Genomic DNA, 21,825 nt, shown 5'->3' with positions numbered 1-21,825 from the left:
GAATTGGAGGAGGTGTGACGAGCTTACGGGGCAAATAAAGTGATTATAGGTTTCCCCTCATATCTTCATTGGAGTTTAACAGCAGCTGATTGTTAAGCAAACATGTTGGTTTTTATCTTCACAGAGTCTGGAAAACATAGACGTGTGAGGCCTTATTTAATTTGATAAACACATATTCGAATTTCAGAGGATTACTTTCTCCATCTAAAGCTGCGATGGTGAATTATTTTCTATTGATTCGTCTGTTTTTCATTGTTTTTATTCATCATTTAATAATAATGATTCTTCTCAGAGCTCAAGCTGGTGGTTTAACCCTCCTGTTGTCCTCGAGTCAAGGAAGGAAGGAAGGGAGGAGGAAGGGAGGGAGGGAGGGAGGGAGGAAGCATGGATGGAAGGGATGAGGAAGGAACGGAGTAAGGAAGGAAGGGAGGAAGAAGGAAGGAAAGTAGGGAGGAAGGAAGGGAGGAAAGGAAAGGAAAGAAGGAAGAGAGGAAAGAAAAGAAGAAGGATGGAAGGAAGGGAGGAAGAAAGAAGTAAAGGAAGGAGGGAGGAAGGAAGGGAGGAGGGAAGGAAAGAAGGACAGAGGAAAGAGGGAAGAAAGGGGATGGAGGAAGGAATTAAGGGAGGGAGGAAGGAAAGGAGGGAGGACGGAAGGGAGGAAAGGAAAGAAGGACGAGAGGAAGGAAAGGAAGAAGGATGGAAGGAAGGGAGGAAGAAGGAAGGAATTAAGGGAGGGAGGAAGGAAAGGAGGAAAGGAAAGAAGGAAGAGAGGAAGGAAAGGAAGAAGGATGGAAGGAAGGGACGAAGAAGGAAGGAAAGGAAAAGAGGAAGGGAGGAGGGAAGGACAGAAGGACAGAGGAAAGAGGGAAGAAAGGGGGATGGAGGACAGAAAGGAAGAAAGAGAGAGGAAGGAAAGAAAGAGAGAAGAAGGAGGGAGGGAGAAAAGAAGGAACAGTCAAAACAGACGGGGTCAATTTGACCCGGGAGAACGACACAAAGGTTAAATAGTCTTTTTTAATGAACAGCAATCCAAAACTTATTATAACATAAAATAGAGAAAATCACACATTTTTGAGAAGCTGAATTTAGGAGAAATGGCTCAATAGATGTCAATAAATTGATTATTGGTGGCGTGAAGAATTGAGCTTCATACAGTAGATTCCTCCAGATGTTTCATTTTTGTTGAGGCGTCAGTATGAAATCACTCCTTCATTTTTTTGACTTGACGCAGAGCAGCGACTGAGATGAATGTGAGGTATGAAGTCAATGTGTCTGTTGCCCACCACTCCGGCCGGTGAGTGACTGTCTGCCTGTCTGCCTGTCTGTCTAATGTTTGACACGCTGAAGCCACGTGGAGACCGGCTCGACGCTCGTCTCACCCCTCGGCCTGCTGCTGCCGGAGCCGTGGAGCCGTGGAGGTGAGCCGGGGAAGCGCCTGGGTGGCAGGGCAACACACGGGGCCTCCCTGGCTGGCGCCTGTAATTTTACCTTCCCATTCATCAGCCAGAGATATTAATAATAACAGCACATCTGGATTCACTTTACTGTCTCGTTGTTAACCCTTTCCACTGCGGCATTGACTGCTACTGCTGCGGCTGCCGGCCAGAACCCAAACCCCCCCCCCACCCCAACCATCCCTCCCTGCAACTCAAGTCTCATTCCTCCTGCTGTCAGTCTTCATTTCTCGGTCTCATCTACTTGCTGCACTGTTTCCCTTTTTTTAGCTTCACAGAAAGCAAAGCAGCTCACCTGAAACCCTTCATGCACGCTCACAACAAAGTGTTTTCTGCCCCCGATTTAATAATTTACCCTCATGCCATTCTCTTGTCTTATGTGCACCCTCATTTGGATTTAATAAGGTTTTATTTTGATCTGGGACTAATATATGATATGTGGATATTCTTCAGGTTTTTGGCTTATAAGCACAGCTGACTTTTGTTGGGCCACAAACACTTTCATGCTCCTGCAGATGTCACCCAGTTCATAAAAACTCAGCTTGAGGCTTCTCGAGAGCTTCATGGATATAAGTTGATTCACAATAAGCACAAAAAAACCCAACATGGGCTTCTAGTGAGAAGCTTATCTTGGCTGCCTTGGATTCAGTAATTGACGTTACACAGGAAACGTCTGTCTCGTTGCTTTCTTCAAAACACAAAATAGTTAAATCAAGAGCACAAATTATTAAATAAAGAGCACAATCTATCATTTATTTATCATGTTTTTCTTCATGGCTCCTGTATGTTGAGTACAAGTCACAGAGTAGCTGTCTATTGTGGTAATTTTGGGTGTTTGTGTCCATTGCGTGGAATAAATTTAACCCTACTGTTGTCCTCAAGTCAAGGAAGGAAGGGAGGGAAGAAAAAATGGAGGAAAGGAGGGAGGAAGGAAAGGAGGAAGAAGGAAGGGAGGGAGGAAAAAGGAAGGAAGGGAGGAGGGAAGGAAGGATGGGAGGAAGAATGAAGGAAGGGAGGGAGGAAGGAAGGGATGAGGGAAGGAAGGGAGGAAGAAGGAATGAGAGGAAGGAAGGGAGGAAGAAGGAAGGAAAGGAGGAGGGAAGGAAGGGAGGAAGAAGGAAAGGAGGGAGGAAGGTAGGAAGGGAGGGAGGAAGAAGTAAGGAAAGGAGGAGGGAAGGAAGGGAGGGAGGAAGGAAGGATGGAAGGGAGGAAGAAGGAAGGAAAGGAAGGAGGAAGGAAGGGAGGAAGAAGGAAGGAAAGGAGGAGGAAGGAAGGGAGGAAGAAGGAAATGAAGGAAGGAAGGCGGAAAGAAGGAAGGTAGGACGGAGGGAGAAAAAAGGAAAGGGGGGGAGAAAAGAAAACAGGAAAGGAGGAAGGAAGGAAAGAAGGAAGGTAGGAAGAAGGGAAGGAAGGGAGGAAGAAGGAAAGGAGGGAGGAAGGTAGGAAGGGAGGGAGGAAGAAGTAAGGAAAGGAGGAGGGAAGGAAGGGAGGGAGGAAGGAAGGATGGAAGGGAGGAAGAAGGAAGGAAAGGAAGGAGGAAGGAAGGGAGGAAGAAGGAAGGAAAGGAGGAGGAAGGAAGGGAGGAAGAAGGAAATGAAGGAAGGAAGGCGGAAAGAAGGAAGGTAGGACGGAGGGAGAAAAAAGGAAAGGGGGGGAGAAAGGAAAACAGGAAAGGAGGAAGGAAGGAAAGAAGGAAGGTAGGAAGGAGGGAGGTAGGAAAAGAAGAAGGGAGGAAACAGACGGGGTCAATTTGACCCGGGAGGACGACACAAAGGTTAAGAAGTACACAAGGAAGATTATAACTACCTTTATACAAATACTTAACAAATATGGTTTAATATCAGCAAAAAGGATCCGTACAATCTCTGAAATGATTTTCCACATTTCATTTTATTGATGTTGATTTAAATAGAAATGTGAGGAGATATTATTCTTGCAGATCTGTGCTGTTTCTTGTCACCGAGTAGCCGAGGTCTGTCTGCTATACATCATTTTACTCTCTAAACTCTCTTTGACTACAAACGCATATTTGGAAGAAAAAAAAATGCTTTGTGTAATCATTGGCTGTGGTTGCATTCACACTTTTTTTTTTTCATTCTGATTGAAAGGCTTTGGGTCAGCTGTTTACATGTGATGTGATGTAATACGTTCTGGTGTTTACATGCATCAGCGCATTTAATTTGAACAGCTGTGTGACATGTGCAAAAAGAGGTGGTGGTGGGTGTATGGGGGGGGCACTCAGCAGCCATACATGTCTCCGATCTCTGGTTACGAGCGGCTGAGATTGTCGCTACAATGAAAATAGCTGCTCCACCTTAAGTCAGTCCATCTTAAGTGAACTGGTCAGGTTAGGCTAACCCACTGATGCTAACTTTGGGGCTAACCGCCGCCTTCACTTTTAATGGCTTGGGTTAACTTGGCTTGGGGTTTTGAGGAGTTGTAGCATTTATTTATTCACAGCTGCTAACTTCATATTCTCTGTAACACACACACATGTTGCTCTCTCTTTACTGTCATGTCACCTAATGATCAGATTAAGCTTTTATATGCTCATTAAGCATTAATATTTTCCAATTAAATAGATTATCAAAGGTCTACACCGCCCCTCTCAACCTGATTGGTTCGGACTAATCTTTTCCAATTGAGGTGGTTTATTCTGATAATTTGACCACAAACGTATGCTTCAAACACATCTCATCTACAAGGGTTAGGGTTAGGTTATTAGTCTGCCAAACGGCACATAAAATTACATTGTTATACTAGTATGACACAGCATAGTTGGTCTCATTTTTGCCTTTTTAATCACTTAAGTGCTGCACAAAGTTCTTAGAAGTTCAAGCTATGAGCACAGATTACAGGCTGTTAAGTTCCTATATTGGAAAAGGCCTAATTGTGATAGAGCATTAGCATGAAATACCTTTTATCTGGTTCTTATCATAATACCTAAAATGCTTTTCAGATCTTTGAACAGCATTCTCAGTTTTTTAAGTGTCTTTTATCTGCCAATTTTTGCAAGTTTCCCAAACTATTGATCCAACAAGCTGCCTGCAGGTGTTGCAGGATTGAAAACAAAAAAAAGAGGAAAAAAGGATTGAAATCTTTAAACAGCATTGTCTGATTTTGCAGTTTCTTTGTCTGCCAATTTTTGCAACTTTCCCAAACCATTGATCCAACAAGCATGCCTGCTTTGTGCAGTCATTGCCCAGGTGTTGCAGGATCGAAACCTTTTCTCTCAAGCTCTCTTTTATCATTCGTCACACGACTACTTCTGTCATGTAGTCGTGTAAAACCATTAAGTGCAGTGTCATACATGCCTTTGTAGAGAGATTGTCCTAAAGTGTGCACAGTTATTCCCATTTCTATTATTCACTGCATTGAGACCACAAAGACACGTAAAATATAGAGCTCTTGAAGAGAATTGGAGATGCAGGTAGAAGGAAACGTTCTCTTCACATATGGATGCAAACGAGTCATCAGTCTCTCATGAATCTCATCGTCCTTCTCCTGGTTGGTCGTTAAATAAACACGTCGTAGAGAAACCATAGACTGTGACAATCAGCTTTTCCTCCACTTTTGTTTGAGGTTATTTCACATAGTGGAGAGGAGGGAGTAAACAACTCTGCGCTCCCATTTCCACAGGAATCAAAACAAACGTGATTACCTCTTTCTTGGTTGTTGCTTGCTTGGCGCTTTTTTAATCTGTCTAGCCCAGTGGGGGGGGGAAGTGGGGGGCAACGGGCCGCAAAGCCAGGTCTCGCTCACAATATATAGCAGCCATGCCTGTCTCATCTTTTGCATGTGTTAGACGGCAGGCCTTCCACCTCTTCCTCTCTTGCCTTATGTCGGATAACACATCGTACAATTTAAGTGTATTTAAAGTATACTAAACTCTTTACTGTCCCTCTCCAGTGTGTCCACTCTCTAGATGGCTTTCAGCGGCTCTTAATCTTCAGCCAAGAAAGAAAAAGAAAGAGCCAATTAGCTGTGCCGTTCATTAGATTTCTCGCTGTGCCAAATAACACAAAAAGGAGTGCAGCAGTTTGTTTCATGTCAACATGGGATGGGGCATATAGTGGCGTTAAAAACTCAGACGTTTGGCCTGCACACACGGGTGTCCGTAGACACCTCTGCAAATCACCCTGCTGAGCTGTCTATAGGTGGAGCCAGGGCCCTGCTACTGGCCGCCAGGCTTGGCTCGCCGCCTGTTGTGCGAGCCTCCCGCTGGTGGCAACAGGTGACAGAGGTCTGTAGTGTGTAGAGCTGACAGCCCCCCTCGCACTGCATAGAAACACTTGCTTCATTACCCAGACCCCACCCCTACCTCCCTCCCCCTTAGTCGTAGAGAGAGCGACAGGGGTAACAGACAGAAGTAGAGAGAGGCTTTACTGCTGTTTCTGAGGCACTAAACATGAGTTTGAGAGGAGGCAAGTCAGTGTGCATCACTCATCTGCTCATGAGTCAACACTCATGATGTCACACGCTGCCTTGCCAGCCTCACACACAACTATACTGTATTACCAATTTTCGCATAAAAGACCTTATTTATTAAAAAAAGGGGAGAGTCGGCTCTTTTTCCATGCAGTGGACTGAGCCGTACCTCCCAGAGAGACTTGACTGTTAAACCATCGTGCCACAAACAACCTGCTAAAAACACTTAGAGTATTTCTCCCATACAGAAATAAACACTGGCCAATTAGTGTTCTTATTTTTGGAACTATTTTAGCTGCCAGAGGAGTTGAAAATATAACCGAGCAGACATGGTCTGACACGGAGGACTGCAATTCCAGCCCTGGACGTCTCCGCGTGGACAACCAGGAGCTGCTATATACCTATCAAGACCGTGCATCAGTCTCACGGATAGTTTATGTCTCTGTAATGAATCCTTTGGGGTCGAACAATAGCGCCACTATTATCCAGCACAGAGAGAGATGAATTCACATGAAGACAGGTCATCTTGATTTATGAAGTGTGAATTAGGAGCTGAGAGTTTGAGACCAAGGTGGGGTTGGTGGTGGGGAAGGGGTGGGAGGGGGTTGCATGGCACAAACAGACGTCTGTGTTGTAGGGGCTGGAGACACCGCGACCTCCCGTCATCCCCCCCACCCCCACCTCCACCCCACTACCACCACCACCTCCACCACTGTGCTCTGACTCCTGGCCTGTTCGCTCATTCACAGGAGCCTCTGGCACGGCTGCAGCTTTGGCTTCTGATGATCTGTAAAACTCCAGCCAGATCTGCATGTGGGGATCAACGCCTCGGCTTTGGCGGGGGCGTTGAAATGCGCTAAATGCCCCACTAGCCGCAGAGGACGCCTGCTGTGTGTCTGTGCCGGTCGTCAGGCTTCATTTATATCACACGGCGGGTTTGATGGAGTGCTGAATCATCCATCAAGAGCAGAAGTATTTACTTGGATTCTAGTAAAATAAAGGCTGATCAAAAACTGCTGACCTGGGCAGTGCATGCTGAGTCTCTGTGTGAGTGTGTGTGTGTGTGTGTGTGTGTGTTTGTGTACTTACTGTGTACTTAGATTAAAATTGACTGCAGTTGAAATATACACGATCATTAACAGAGTCTGCATTGAAGGGGAAAACCATATAACTATCCAGATAATGGAGGTTTTAGTGTTAATTGTAAAAAAAAAAAAAAAAAAAAAAAGAACCAGGAAGTTTAAGTAACTACCATGATTTATCAGACACTAAAACACTGTACAGCGGTGTATAATATTAGGAGGGAGGGTTTTTTACTTCTGTGGCAATCTTATCTTGTGTGTGTGTGCAACAATCATGACATTAACAGAAGTACAGTGTGTACGTTTTTGCAGGTATCTGATTGGCCCAAAATGTCACCTTGCTGGATGATGTCGCCTCACGGTCTAGGAGAAGATAAGCACGATGAGGGTGCTGCGCGGTTTGAATGCAGCCTTTATGCCACGTTCATGTTATGCGGGGATGGATGGTAGACAAAGGGAAAAGAGTCAGGAACAACTCAAGGTGGTTGTATGATTACAGAGTCGGTTGATTAAAGGGTTAAAGATACTGTGCATTGACACTATAACGCCTTATCAAGTAAATGCAGGTTTATTCTTCTCTCTCCGCAGATATATCACAGCTTTTAGAAAAGTCTGAGTTTCCTAGTAATCTTGGATGACTTGGATGTTGATGTGAACGCTACTTACTTACTGGCACCTGAGTGCTGTATTTAATTCTCTTGTAGTGTATCTACATGGCTGGAACGGCAATAACAATCCTTGGTGACTCACAGTTACGATAACTCATCAGTATTAGGCCTCACTGCCTGTTTGCGTCCAGTCTGCTTTTGGATCACTGCCAAATAATTGTTTAAAATTCGGGGTAATTCTTCAGTCTATCCCCGAAATGTTCCTGCATGGGGTCCATATTCAGGGTGATCTTTACCATCAGATTCCCACCTCAAGATTTTGTAACATTTCAGGGAAAATGCTGGTATGGCTATGTTGCTATGTTGTGCTTATGGAAGCAGCAAACATTGCTGGGAAAAGCACATAAAGGGTTACCGTCCGTCTGACGAAAGACGCTTTCATGTGGAGTGATCGAACTAATTACAAGACGCCGCTGATGATGCATTTGAGTCTGATACTTGTTTACGGTTGCTTTGCCAATGCTTTTTGCGGGTGATTTGTCTCACAAAGTTGTTGAATTTTAAATGCATTACAAGAACATTGGCAGCGGGAAAAAACAGCTCCTCGTCCGCCATGTTCCTCGGCCTTGTCCCTTCTCTTTCTGGTGAGTTTTATGGCAGTCGGTATCCATAAGTGTTGCATTACTGCCATTTGCTGTACTGGTCCTTGCCCCATCTATTCTGGTCAAAAGGTGCAAGATGGAAATGAATTTAGCTGCATGTGTGATGAGTGAAAATCACTATCGGTGCCTGAACGATTTTCACTATGTGTGAAAGGGTCTTAAGAAGCAAAGTATACTGTTTGTAAAATTGTACTCAAATCAGCCTTCAACCAGTTAAATTCAAAATACTAGAAAAACTATCATGAACTAACATTGTGTAATATTTAATACCTGATTAGCAGTATAGGAGATGTAAACCCCATCGACCAAGTTTCAGGATATTTTAAAGCAGAAAAAGAAGAAAAGTCAATCATATTTTTCTCCAGCTCCTCTAAATGATTATAATATTTTCTCTGTGTTCCTCTGGTGTTGATAAATGCAGCATAATAGCAGTTCTGGCTTTCTTCTGACCCCTTGTTTTGTCACCCGTATCCCCAAACACAAACTCAGTCTTCAGACTAATCACTGAGGGTTTTTTTAGTTTTTGGCATTGCTAATAGATGGTGTACCATGATTTAATGAGTTTCTGTCTGTGAAAGCTTCATGGAGGAAAGGAAAGGAACACATACTCACAGACTAGACTCTGGGTGTTTTTGAGCATTTGGGCATCAAGTCTGCAACCTATGGGAAAAATGAACCAAACGTGCTAATTATAGTGCTCGTTAAAAGCCACAAATATTTATGAGTGTTCTGCACATTCTGAAGATGACTCCAATGGATTTGACTTAAAGCATTCATTTTTGTATTTTTGAAAATACATAGATAATAATTAAGTTAAGAATAATGCACCGGTTAAAGTTTACAATAGATTTTTGCAGTCTGAAAATACTCATTAGTCACAAAAATCTCAGGAAAAATAAGTAGTTAAACTGAAGTTAGTCACAATACCTGTTTGAGGTAGATGCAAACTAAAATTTGTTATTGATATATACATATATATTCTTTAAATTCTCAACCAGAAAATAAATCATATGGTCAGCGGTCAGTCATCTCAGTTAATTTGAATTAAAGTAATAATCTTGAAACTCTCTGTTTTGGTCTCTTTGGCGACACCTCTGGTGATAAGCAGTAATTGCAGGTGTTTTTTGGACTTTTATTTCCCAAAGGTTTAAACAGTGTTGCCTGTGTGACGTTAGTCGGTTGGTGGGTGGCAACGCTAGCGGAGATCGGAAGAAAGTATATGCTGCTTCACACACAAGTGAGTTGAAGATGAGCGAGTCTGTTGCGTTAGCTCCGTCAACCCTCTTTGCATCATTGTTATTAAATGTGGAGTTAAAAGTTCATATTCGAGCTGTAATGGCTTGTTCGAAATGCTGCAGTCTCTATAAGTGCATTAGACTACTTGAAGTAATTTCCCTTGTGATCCAGCAGAGGGCGCTCTAAAACTTCATTATTAGCTTGACCTGTTGCATGCTGTATTGACCTATCAGTGAACTAATCTAATGTTAATATGGTGTTGTTTGTTAAAATGGAAGACAATAGAGAACAGAGTTGACCTGAGCGGACAATCATGATAGTAAAACACCTCAGAAGCTGAGTGTGAAAGTAGTTTGAATTCTAAACTGTGGGCAGCAAGTCATGAACAAAGATAAGGATTTTTGTCAATTCTGCAAAAAGTAAAATGACAACAGATCTGCGGGCTCACCTGCTAGCTTCCTGCTCCATTGTGCCTGCGGAGGCAATACAGATGAGCAGAGCAGCGCCACAAGAAGAGCCTCATTTGACTGCATATTCATCACATTCTAACACAGGGGAGGGGGGAGCACATTTGAATTCATTCGAGCGAATTGCGGATAATTAATCAAATTAATTCAAACTTCATTTTTAAGTAATAAAGTGGCCTTTTCTCTGGTGGACCAGCCATTGCTTGGTGATGGAAAACGTCACAAACGTTGCGCCACTTGTGATTTTTCCTGCTGAATGTCGCCACTCACACTCAGTTTGTAATGCTGCTTTTTTCATCAGTGGGCTCAAACACCATTGTGTTACCTCAGTCTGCGACAGACAGTGACTTAACAGACATTTATTTAAATGAAAATCTTCAAGATTATTACTTTAAGTTTGCAGCAGAAGTGATTATAGTGATTGTGTGCTCTTGGATTGCAGAGGAATGGAAAAAAAGTGCTAAACAAACTAGTAAATTGCACACCTCCCAAGTGCCAGAGTAAACATAGTGGCACCCACTTCATGTCTGTGTGTATTCAGCTTGGCAATGTGGCCTCAATTAGCACGAGGTGTGAAACAACGTACTGAGGGAGATAAAGCGTGTGAAAAGGTGCTTTGTGTTTCCTGAATCACTCTTCCGTCGCTTTAACTGCTCTCAATTATTGATATTTTTTTAAGATACCGTGCCTCAAAAGTCTCCTTATACTGTTTTATTCCTCCCTTGCAAAAAAAAAAAAAAAAAAAGGAAAAGAAAAAGGCTTCTTGGGTCTTTGTGGTTTTGCTCCTGCATGGATGAAAGCTATCAGAATCCTCGAGTCCTTTTTTGTTATGTGTGTTTCTACCTGAGCGTGCCTTTTCTTGGTACCAGCGCTGAAGGTGTCTGCCAAGAGAGAAGTCTGCTTTTCCTCACTAAATGAGAAATCAGCAGGGAAGGCTACAATGACCTGTGCACGGCTCGAACAAGGAGATTCATTTTGAACGCCATATCCTTAAGCGCAGGTTTAAAAGTCCTCTCAAGAACCAGACCCCGGGTCATTACGTTGGTGGGTTTATTAGCCAAGGAAACTGTGTTTTGTTAACTCAAGAATAAAAAAAAAAAAGTCCTCAATTAAGCAGGCGTCTGTCTCAAGTAACCTGTCTTTTTAAGGAGGAATATTTCACTATCAAAATGTTCCTGTGGTAAAACAGTAGGAAGGGATTAGAAGAAACAAAAACAACTCAGCATTAAATGAGCCTGGCAATCCTGATGACACTTAATGAGAACCATATTTGGATTCGACCCATACGGACACTTTAGAAAATGAAATATTCCAGCATGTTAATAGAAGAACTAACACGCCAATTTCATTTTAATACCTCCTCAAGTGTGCGATTATATAGCGCTGCAGCTACTTCATTTTAAACGTCCAAAAAGGTAAATAAGTGATAAGTGAAAATGTGTCTTTTTTTTTTAAGAGGTTGATATTAGGGTTTATATGTGCGACTAGTTTACTCTGCACTGTCCCCACATGTGAATGCAATGGATTGAGCCTATCTGTCAAGCGTTTTTTTTTGGGAGCGATAGTTTATGATAGGTGCTGGTCAGATGAAAAATATACGGGTGACATTTTCCAGACTTTTCACCATCATTTGACCGTAAACTAAATGAGTCGTGTGGTCAAAGTGCTTGTGTGAATTAGCTCATTCAAAATGAAACAGAGATGCATTTATCTAAAGCGGATGGTTTATGGCTGATGTAGCAGCTGGCTAAGTTCTTCCATTAAATTATTTTTCAAAGAATGATTCTCTGAGCATGAGTTTAGACAGGTTCACAAATTGTGATACTTTCCATGGCTGCTGCTTAGTGAGCGTTGTTTATTTGGGAGCTAATTTGGCCGGCTTTATTGAGAGGCTCGCTGTAGCACGGTAACAGGCAGAAATATTGTCCCACTTCAGTTGGACACAGAGCAGTAAATACGCTGCAAAAAGTGTCCTTAACAAGCTGTTTCATCTCCTATTCAAGCTGTAAATCATGCTTTTCTTCTGCAAAGTGGATTACATCGCGTCGCTTCATTGTTTCCTGTATCGTGACGTGTTTGATTGTCTCGGTCTGCTTCTTAAGGAAGGAAGAACAAAGCGGATCTATGAAAGAAAAATGACACTTTAAACAAGCAATTCTTCAATAAATTGGAAACTTGCGCCGGCTCTTTGTTGATGTTAAGTGAAATAATCAAAACTCACAAGACTCACTGTTCCTTATGGCTGCAGCTTTCCATCAAATAGAAATATACCAGATGTTTCTTTTGCATCAGATTTATACAGATTTGCATACATATTTAGCATCTTTTTGAAATCTTTTGATCTCGACTTGAAGTTGAAACGCAGGTCTGTGGGTTTGATACACAGCATGAGTTTGTAATGACTGCAGTGGGTTTAAAGACGGTGAGTTCAGTTATTAGTCGAGGCTAAATGTTTGTCCTGTTGGAAAATAAAAGACACTTCGAGAGTCGCCTCACTGCCATTGAAACAGTCAGTAACTAAACACTGTATTCATTTTTGGAGTGATCTATTATTAAAGATGACAGTACTGTATGTCTAACATTATCTTTTTATAATTAATAATATGAGGAAAAGACCCAAAAAAATAATTTGCAAGCTGTAGCTCAGGAAAATTGATTAAATATTGATTTTAAATAGCTGGTTGTCTAAGTTTTTCGTCATTGATTTGACTAGAATCTGAAATTCTGAAAGCGAGTCAACAGTGTAAAAAGTTTATCAGGCTTATGGGGCCAAAACCAAATGGAAGATGAACTATTTAAATAAAAGTCCCATAAAGTTAATATACTAAATTACAAGTTTAATCTCCTGCTTTTACTTAAGTACACAGAATTCACAAAGACATAATTATAATATTAAAAGTTAGGGTCCTAATGATGCAGCAGGATGACCAATCAATATATTATATAATTGGATTGATGTATTTCTAAATGCATTAACATGTATTTTAATGTTAGCTGGCAGAGAGGGGGCTAATTTTAATGATTTTTAGGGATTTTATGCAACAGCAATGTGTTATATTTCTAAAGTTTTAACGATGATGTAAGATATCAATCTGCAGCTTACAGATACGTGTAGTGGAATAAAAAGTATATTTCCCTCTGAAATGCAATGAAATAGAGCAAACACCCCAAAACTGTCCAGAACCAAGTCACACTTGATGTTTTATAAGAAGCTTCAGATGTTCTCGGAGGCTGCAGGAACTCTGTGGCACTGCTGGATGCCTTAAACTGAACCTCCAGCAGAATGAAAGACTTGTGCATCATTCCTACTGTGAGACTGATTTAAAGGAAGTCTGGAAAAAAACCGACAGGGGGCGTCTGTCTGTCCCCATGCATCCCCCCACCGCCCTCCACCACTGCCCCCCGCCCCCCCTCCAGCGCGGTGGAAGAAGGAGGTATTGGGGATCTCCTCCTAGACAACAAACCCATATTCAAAAGAGAGGCACACGAATTACATCACGCTCCGTGTGGAGGATATAACGGAGGTCTCGGGTTTAGGAGCACCGCTTTTTTTTTTGCAGAGGAGACAACAGGAGCATCATGCCGAGCTCGCGCGCACAGAGCTCGAGGAGACTTTTGAGCGCTGTCACGCAGTTTATCATAAAGAGTCGTTTCCACTGACGCAAAAAAAAAAAAAAAGGACCAGACAGTTTCATTTTCGTCACGGATTTTTCATCATGGGAATGTGTGATTTTTAAGGGACACTCACGACCCCAATTTTGGATACGGCTCACGCGTAATTGCGCACAAGAAAGTGTCCCCCCACCTCTCAGTGCTCCCTGACTGCTCCCTGCTTCCTCTGACATGGATCAGTCTCCGCAGTTTGTAGCCATGTATCTGCTGGTGCTGTCCCTCGGACTTATGATGGACAGGGGGATTTGTCAGCACTACTACCTTCTCCGACCCATCCCGAGTGACAGCCTGCCTCTTGTGGAATTAAAAGAGGATCCGGACCCCGTCTTCGACCCCAAGGAGAGGGACCTTAACGAGACCGAGTTGAAGAGCGTCCTGGGAGACTTTGACAGCCGCTTTTTGTCCGTTTTACCTCCCGTAGAGGAGAAATACAACGGGAACGATGAGCTGGAGGACTTTGAGTCGATCCAAAAGCCCGGTGGAGTACTCCCGAAGGAGATCCGAGCGATGGATTTCGACGTCCAGTTCGGCAAGAAGCACAAGCCCAGTAAGAAACTGAAGCGGCGGCTGCAGCAGTGGCTGTGGGCGTACTCGTTCTGTCCCATCGTGTATACCTGGACCGACCTGGGGAACCGGTTCTGGCCGCGGTACGTGCGCGTGGGCAGCTGCCTCAGCAAAAGGTCATGTTCGGTTCCGGAGGGGATGGTGTGTAAACCCGCCAATTCAACCCACCTGACTATACTGAGATGGAGATGCGTGCAGAGGAAAGGGGGACTAAAATGCGCGTGGATACCGGTTCAGTACCCGATCATCACAGACTGCAAATGCTCCTGCTCCAGTTAATAGACTCTGCATCAAAAAAAATAAATTATAAGCTCATTAATTTCTTTCTTTCTTTTTTTTTTTTTTGGTGATTCTTGTTCACATGCACTACCGAGTGTAGGAATGTATTTTCTGTATATGCGGTGCCATGCAGTTCTATATAGCTCCCTGTACAAAGTCAGTATTATTTGTAACCAGAGTCTACTTTATTTGTGGAGAATCGGTTATATATTTTGTATTTATGGAGATATGGCGCATAGAGCCACGTAAGGACTTGCAGTTGTCCATATTTGGATGAAGCAGATCGACCTCAGAGTTAAACGTGGATTATTGATACAGTTGTGTATCGATGACTTGTTTTATCCTGTAAATTAAGGAAATGTGCTATTTATTCTTTATATTCGTACAATAAAACGACACTGAAATGATTCTAAATGTATTCCTCTCCCTTTCTTTTCAACACTTATACTCAATGTGAGCTGTGGCAAAGGTTTGGATACTATTAAGTCACCTGCCACCGCGCGCACAATCTCACGCAGATCTCACGCTAACACCATTTTACGCATCGGGTACTTTTTACAATCATGAACTTATATGCAGAACTATTTGTGTCTTGTTTACTGTGTGCTTAAGAGGATTTGGTGATAATTAGAATTCTTTAATATATTACATTAAAATGAAGCTTTTAACTTTTAATGTATAGATAATAGTTCTCTCATAGCCTCCATGTAACCAAACCTATCTTATCACTGCAGAACTGCCACTCACATATCACACACATTACATGCTGATAAAAGAAAAGGGCTGTGATTGACTGATTGAAGGAATCAGCAGCTGCTAACAGTTCTCACTCTTTCATCTACACTAACCCTCCTCCACATTTGCAGCCCAGCAGGAGCTGAGTTTCTGCTCCGGTGAGAGAAGCAGATACTGCATCTGTGACACCACTGACGTGTAATAAATTAGTTTTCTAACACTGATTTATACTTGTCAGTTGGTCAGCACTTAAACCTCGGAGCCAAACTATTTGACAAGCGTGACGGTGAGCAATTTACAAAGATGGAAACTGAATAAAAAAGACCAAGAAGATTGTAAATTATCGCATTAAAGAGAAAAGAAATGCACAATTTACTTGTTCTTTACTTTAAAGGTACTGTATTGTTCTACATGACGACATTTCAGAGGGATATATAGTGGTTTTTACTCCCCTACACTTATTTAACCACAATATGAGACTAGTTACATTGCAGATTTTGATAGAAGATATCAAACATTTGATAAAATGTGATACATTGCTATGTATTAAAAGTGTCAAAAAAGTGGCATTACCCTAGTAAAGTTTCTGCATTTGTACATTTTGAGTAAAAGTACAGAATATTATATTATTTGTTCATTATTATACTGATGCATAAACATGTCAGTAGCATTTTAACCCGGTATTTGGCTGATGCATTGCTAATTTTAGCTACATTACATACAGTTAGATAGCTCAATCTGTAACAATGCATCATATTTTATAAGATGATTATATGTTTTCTACATAAAATCTTTATCTGCAAGGTAAGAAAAGTATAAAAGTGGAGTAAAAAATACATTTTTCTCTGAGTTGGGGCGGGGTAGATGTATAAAGTTGCATAAAGTAAAGCACAAGTATCTCTAAATGATACGTATTTTAGTAAAAGTGCTTAAATGAGCTCCACCTCCTGCAGCTGCAACATTAGAATGATGCAAGCACGCTCATGCATTATTAATAATATGTAAAATATTATAATATATACAAATACATGTCTGTTTTGCTAATATGCATATGCACGTTTAGCTCGTAATGCATTCAAGTATAGCTTTGAATGCGGGGACTTGTAATTGAGTACGTCTACCTTGTGGTGTTGCTTCTTCTAATTAAGTAAGTCATGTGAATCCATCATCTCCTGTGTGAAGCACAAACATCAGTGATTGCTTCACATCTTGTGGCTGTCAGGCAACTTCTTCTTTTCACTTCACCTCCACCTCATAGTTTCAGTTTTTTACTGACTCAGAATTTGATGATGCTAGTTAATCCCTTAAACTCTTGAACCCTTCCCCTCAAGTTTCTTTTAAGTCTTAAAAAACAAAAAAAAAACAACTCTTTCCACAGTATATGTTACTGTATATTCTGCACCAGCTTTCATGAAAACTATATGATGCCATGTTTTTAATGGCAGCACCATCACATAGAAGGTAAATATTATAGATGTCTTGTGTACGATTTTATCAGCGTTCCCCTAAAATTCAACCTGACATGTTTGGTATTTTTGGAAAGTGCACACACTCTCACTAAAAATCTCAAATAAAAGGGAGTTTGAATACAGTTGGCCACACAACATGAGTTTGTAAAGACTGAGAGCCCACTGCTGAGTCTATTAAAATTAACAACAGTAGTTCAATAAATTAGTTTCTGTAATCGTCTGAGTTATGCTTTGAGTTGTTGCTTCTCTCTCTCTCTCCTCTCGCACTGACAACGACAACCCCCTCCCTCTGTTTTTCCACAGCCTCAGTCGGGCAGACAGTGGGGCACCAGAAAGCCTGTGTTTTGTTTTAGTTGTGTTTAGTCCGTAATGATGCTCCTTAGCCTCAGAGCCAGCTCGGTACGTAGGCCTACACATGCGAGCAGACAAATCCCTGTACTTGTCACCCAGCAGCGACGTAAGGGTGACGATCTCCACAATGGCCTTTGATGCATCGTGTGTGTTGGATCCTCCGTGTTTGACAGTAATCCTCATGCTCTCAGTGATACTGTTTGTTCATGTAGCATAAAGCTCATGATGATCGGTTGACAAGCTCTGCGGATATCCACCTATTTCAGGTTTTGTGTGTCACAGTCGGACGTGAAAGCTCCCGGAAGATTTAGTCTAGTCGTTTAACAGCTGCCCTGGAAAATATGTAATAATAGTTTCTTGTAACTTCTTTCTTTTATACTTCAGCTTTAATTTGTCTGCTGTTATTCAAAGTAACAGGTGTCCTGCAGTGGATTTGTACTTCTGTGTGTTTCCAGCTCACTTGTAAATCTTTTTCAATATCTTTTCTCTTCTATTTACAATCCTGTGCTCGTGTGTTTCTTATCACATCTGAGCAACAGGAGTTGTTCCTCTTGAAGGTTTTCTGATCTTTTCTTTCCCCTTTCTGTATTTTCCCCTCCGCCCGTAGCGCAGGGCGAAGTGCTGATGCCGGTCAGATGATTTGTGTGTGGAGTAATACGTGTTGACAGAGCGCTCGGTGCCTGCTAATACCAGCTGCAGACTGGAGGATGCAGGGCTGCTAATGCCCTTCGTCACTCCTGAGCTGGCTCTCTGCTCTCAGCCTGGTCGCTCAGCGTGGCGCTCGCTGGCCTCGGCTGTCCACAGATCTCTACAGTCAAGACATCCTACTATATAATGCTTTTAGCCACCAGCAATCCATTAAGTTAATGATCTCCTCGGGTACAGACTCATTTTTATTGCTTTCTCCCCCCCCCCCCCCTCCTTCCTTAACCTAATCAACTTTCTCTTTTTTTTCTATGCAGATATTCTGAGGCCAAAACCTTGTTGCTGATTAAATTCTCCTACAGGGTTCAGATATTTTCCTGATCAAAGAAAAACTTCTCTTTGTTAGCTTTGCCAACAATATCAAACACAAGTCGCTCATTTTTCATTACAGATGATAAAAATTAGTTTTCATAACTTTGACTGGCTCATTAATAGGCCAAAGGTAGCCTTTGTGGCACCTTCCATTACAAATACAATAACAGTCCGATCAAGCCAGCTCGGTTTGTTCAAGTCGGACCGCAAAGTGGTGTTTATTCAGTGGAAATGACAAATTTCAAATAATGCCGTTAAACATTTCAGCAGCACATGAAAGGATGTGCCGTAATGATCAGGCTGGAAAGCTCTGAATACACTTTGACCACTACACTTGGAACTCTGTAATAAAATGATACACAAAGCTTCAAAGACACTGAAGTCACTCTGTTGTTAGACGCATTTTATTTAAAAATATATCATTTAAAAGTCATAAAAGAGTCAAAATTCAAGGCCTGTCAAGTTCAGGCACCTAGTGACTCAATCAGTACAGTTATTTCCTCATGTACAGTATGTTCATTTCTGCTCCGTCCTCAAGCTGCGTAACACGATTTATGATGGTGACGCGTGTAGTGGAGAGATGATGTGTTCAATTCTACTGACATTTTGAAGCGGGTATCCCAAAGTTTCACAAGATACCAAATATGGGGAAATCTGGGGGAAGTGTGGATTAAATCATCAACAACTGGAAGAAAAACTAAAACTCAATCAGACGTCATGAAAATGTCCAAATGATGGAGTAATCAAGGTATAAACGAGCATTTTAAATTAATATTAACTCCACCTCTAGCTTTTTTCGTACTCCCTCGGCCAATAGTTTGTTCCGTTGTCATGGAGATAGCACAGTTTGTTCCGTCACATGACGTAAGAGTATGCTAATCTGTTTGTCAGAGGAAGACAGTGACGTTTGGTTGAAAGCTCTGGGGTTAAAAAAAGAAGGTAATGTTAGTCGTAGAGGAACATTAAGTTGATTTTCTAGAATCTCACTTTTGGTTTCAATCTTAAAACTGATGTTAGATGATGTAATATTGTCGTGAAATGTCAAAAATTGTAGTTAACATAACTTACGAGAATTATATTTATTCATTTTTTTGCATTTATCCCAAAGTTGTAAGTTTAAGGCCAGTTGTTGCTGATTTCATGTCTTTAGCCTTTCCAACAGCCATAATTTGTATATAAAGCTAATAGATTTGAGCATAGAAGTTCATTCTTTACCTTGGAGAAACCAATCTTCATCCTCTGTCTTACTCTTGACGTTGTACTCCATTGTACATTATAAATATCTTCGGTACAAAGTCTAGAGGTTGCGATATTTAGCACGACAAGCTAACGAATCTCTGGAGCTCAAGAACCGCAGTCCGACCTGCACATGCTCATAGGCGTCTGCCTTTCATACAGAACTACTCTCGCTGTTTTCAGTCTTTCGGAGCAGTTTCTAAATAAACTTAACGTGACCAAATATCTTCGGTACAAAGTCTAGAGGTTGCGATATTTAGCACAACAAGCTAACGAATCTCTGGAAACTGAACCGCAGTCCGACCTGCACATGCTCAGTCTGCATCTGCCTTTCATACAGAACTACTCTCGCTGTTTTTAGTCTTTCGGAGCAGTTTCTAAATAAACTCAACGTGACCAAATTTTTCATAATGAAAAGTTTGGTTTGAGTGTAGCCTAGCATTGTGGCTCATTGACGTGTTTTTAATAGTATTTTGGTCAACAACGGAGGTCTGCGGCACAGAGGAATAAGATATATCAGGTTTTGGATATACACACAATACTTGTAAGTAGATCAGTTCGTTGTTGGTTTGGCTCTGCACATTAGATTTGTTGACAATAAGAAAAACAGAAAATCACCAGACTTATCCCTTAAATAAACTTGGAGTTAACTGTGTGTTTTGTTCCCTCATTGACATCATGGAGAAACATCAAGGAAGATGGCATGCACAGCTGGAAACTGTTGCACACTCAACTCCGGATAATGAAAATTTCTCGATTATGTTTTAACTCGGCGAATTAAAAATCCGTCATAAACATATCAGACCTATTAAGAGTCGTCTTTCACAGCTTGTCAGTGGAGACGAGCCCTGCTTTAATGGGATTCGTCCGCGTACATCTGTCAATATGATCAAATATAAAGACATATGAAGAAGTTTCATTCATTCACTGTCCGATGTCCAGCTGTGGCTGCGGCCGAGGCCTCTGGGGAAACAATCCCTGAATGAAGGCAGGTGTTCACTCCCAGCTGTTTCTGTTATTAACACTGCTCAGATATGAACCTGTCGCTGGGTTAAAGCCTCGTAACTCCAACAATGTTTGGTTGATTGTCAGAAAGAAAGGGTTTTTCTGCTCGTTACGCCATCTGCAGTTGGTTTCAGTAGAGTTCAGCAGTTGCAGTTCAGCTGAGATTCATCCACAGTTTTATCAGATCTGTGACCAAGCAAATAATCTTCAACCTTCTCCTAAAAAATGCTCTTGTTGAAGCATTATCTGTATGTACTCTTTTATTATTATGAGGCTAATGTGACGCTAACACAAGCTCCTAACTGTTTATTTACTGTTGCTGTACTTCCTTTGTGGACTACATGCTGCTTTCTCACTGGAGACACTTTGTTTCTTCCTGTCATGATTAATAGTTTAACTAATTCTGCAACTATCCAGTCTCTTTCTTATGAAATCTACTGTCTATATAAATGTAGTCAATTAGTCTTTTTCTGCTTTGTTATCAGTACAGTTGAATTTGCGCTCCAATTTCACAGTTTCCACAGTGTCATAATTGCCTCTATAAACATCAAAGGCTAACTCCTATTTGGAGGTGTTTAAAATGGTTTTAGCCATCGGGCTCTGTCGCGCTCTGTTGGGTGGTCGGTCCCAAGTTATATTTGAGCGCATCATGTAAAGAAAGCTGGTTTCTAGTGTGTACTGTTAGTTGTAATCAAAGTATTCAAAAGTACAACTTTAACCAGGAAACACTGACACAACAAAATGGACAAATCAGACAATCGGGTCAGCTTCATACAGCGATTGGCCAGGCGTGCGGAGGAGGAAACATAGGAAGGATTTGCTGCATTTTTCATGTCTCACCCTTCCTTATGACAGCAGGCTTTTTGCCTCAGCTTTGTTCGAGACGGCTATAAACACTCGTGCCTTCAGATGTGGTTGGATGACACCTCATATAAACTAGTTTGTTTTCAGACATGTCCTTAAAAAAAAATCATATCCGTAACATAAAACAAATCACATATGCTTCAGTAGATGTTTTGACTTGACACCAAATCCCACTGATATCTGTTAAAGTTTAGCAGGGATATTAAGAAGGAAAAAGCCTTTTCGGGTAGATTTAGTGCCTTTCAGTGCATTTAATACCTTATCTTTGTCATAAAACATTCTTAACATGACTTCCCCCAACCTGCAACCTTATATCTCCATTTGTTTTTTAACTCTGAAGTTGCTTTTTTAAGAATATCAGCGTTATTTGTTAATATTAATGTTGTTTCAAGTTACAGAGATCAGCGAGCATAGGATATCAGAAGCGTTTGTCGCTGCCCTGCATGAGCAGTTTGTTGGTGTGCAGTCCACTGAAAGGCAGACACGTCCTGTCAAAAGTTTTATTTGTTTGGTAAAGGATGCTGTTTGGCGTTCGGCCCAGTTCATTGTGCTCTCCCACACATCAGATAATTAGAGGCTTTTGAAATATCCTCTCCGCTGCTGCTGCTGCTCCCCGTCCTGGTCACGATGTTCAAACTGTGATGCGTGGCAAGGTTGATGTTGATTCTTCCAGCATTTTTGTCCGCTGTAAATTTC

At 41.6% G+C, this 21,825-nt stretch overlaps 2 protein-coding genes across 2 annotated transcripts in view; one reads left to right on the top strand and one right to left on the bottom strand.

Annotated features, from left to right (window-relative positions):
- The window catches only part of LOC133999458 (small integral membrane protein 36-like), a 370,942-nt gene that overhangs the window by 55,242 nt on the left and 293,875 nt on the right, over positions 1-21,825 (bottom strand). The gene's annotated exons all lie outside the window — the stretch shown is intronic.
- Positions 13,781-14,643, top strand: nog1 (noggin 1). The gene has a single exon (XM_062439400.1). It carries the CDS (start codon positions 13,781-13,783, stop codon positions 14,450-14,452), a length of 672 nt encoding a protein of 223 aa, XP_062295384.1. The 3' UTR covers positions 14,453-14,643.

This window comes from Scomber scombrus, chromosome 18 (genome assembly GCF_963691925.1).
Source record: "Scomber scombrus chromosome 18, fScoSco1.1, whole genome shotgun sequence".
Lineage (NCBI taxonomy): Eukaryota > Metazoa > Chordata > Actinopteri > Scombriformes > Scombridae > Scomber > Scomber scombrus.
Note: the sequence above shows the minus strand (reverse complement) of the source record. Positions and strands in the feature narration are given on the sequence as shown.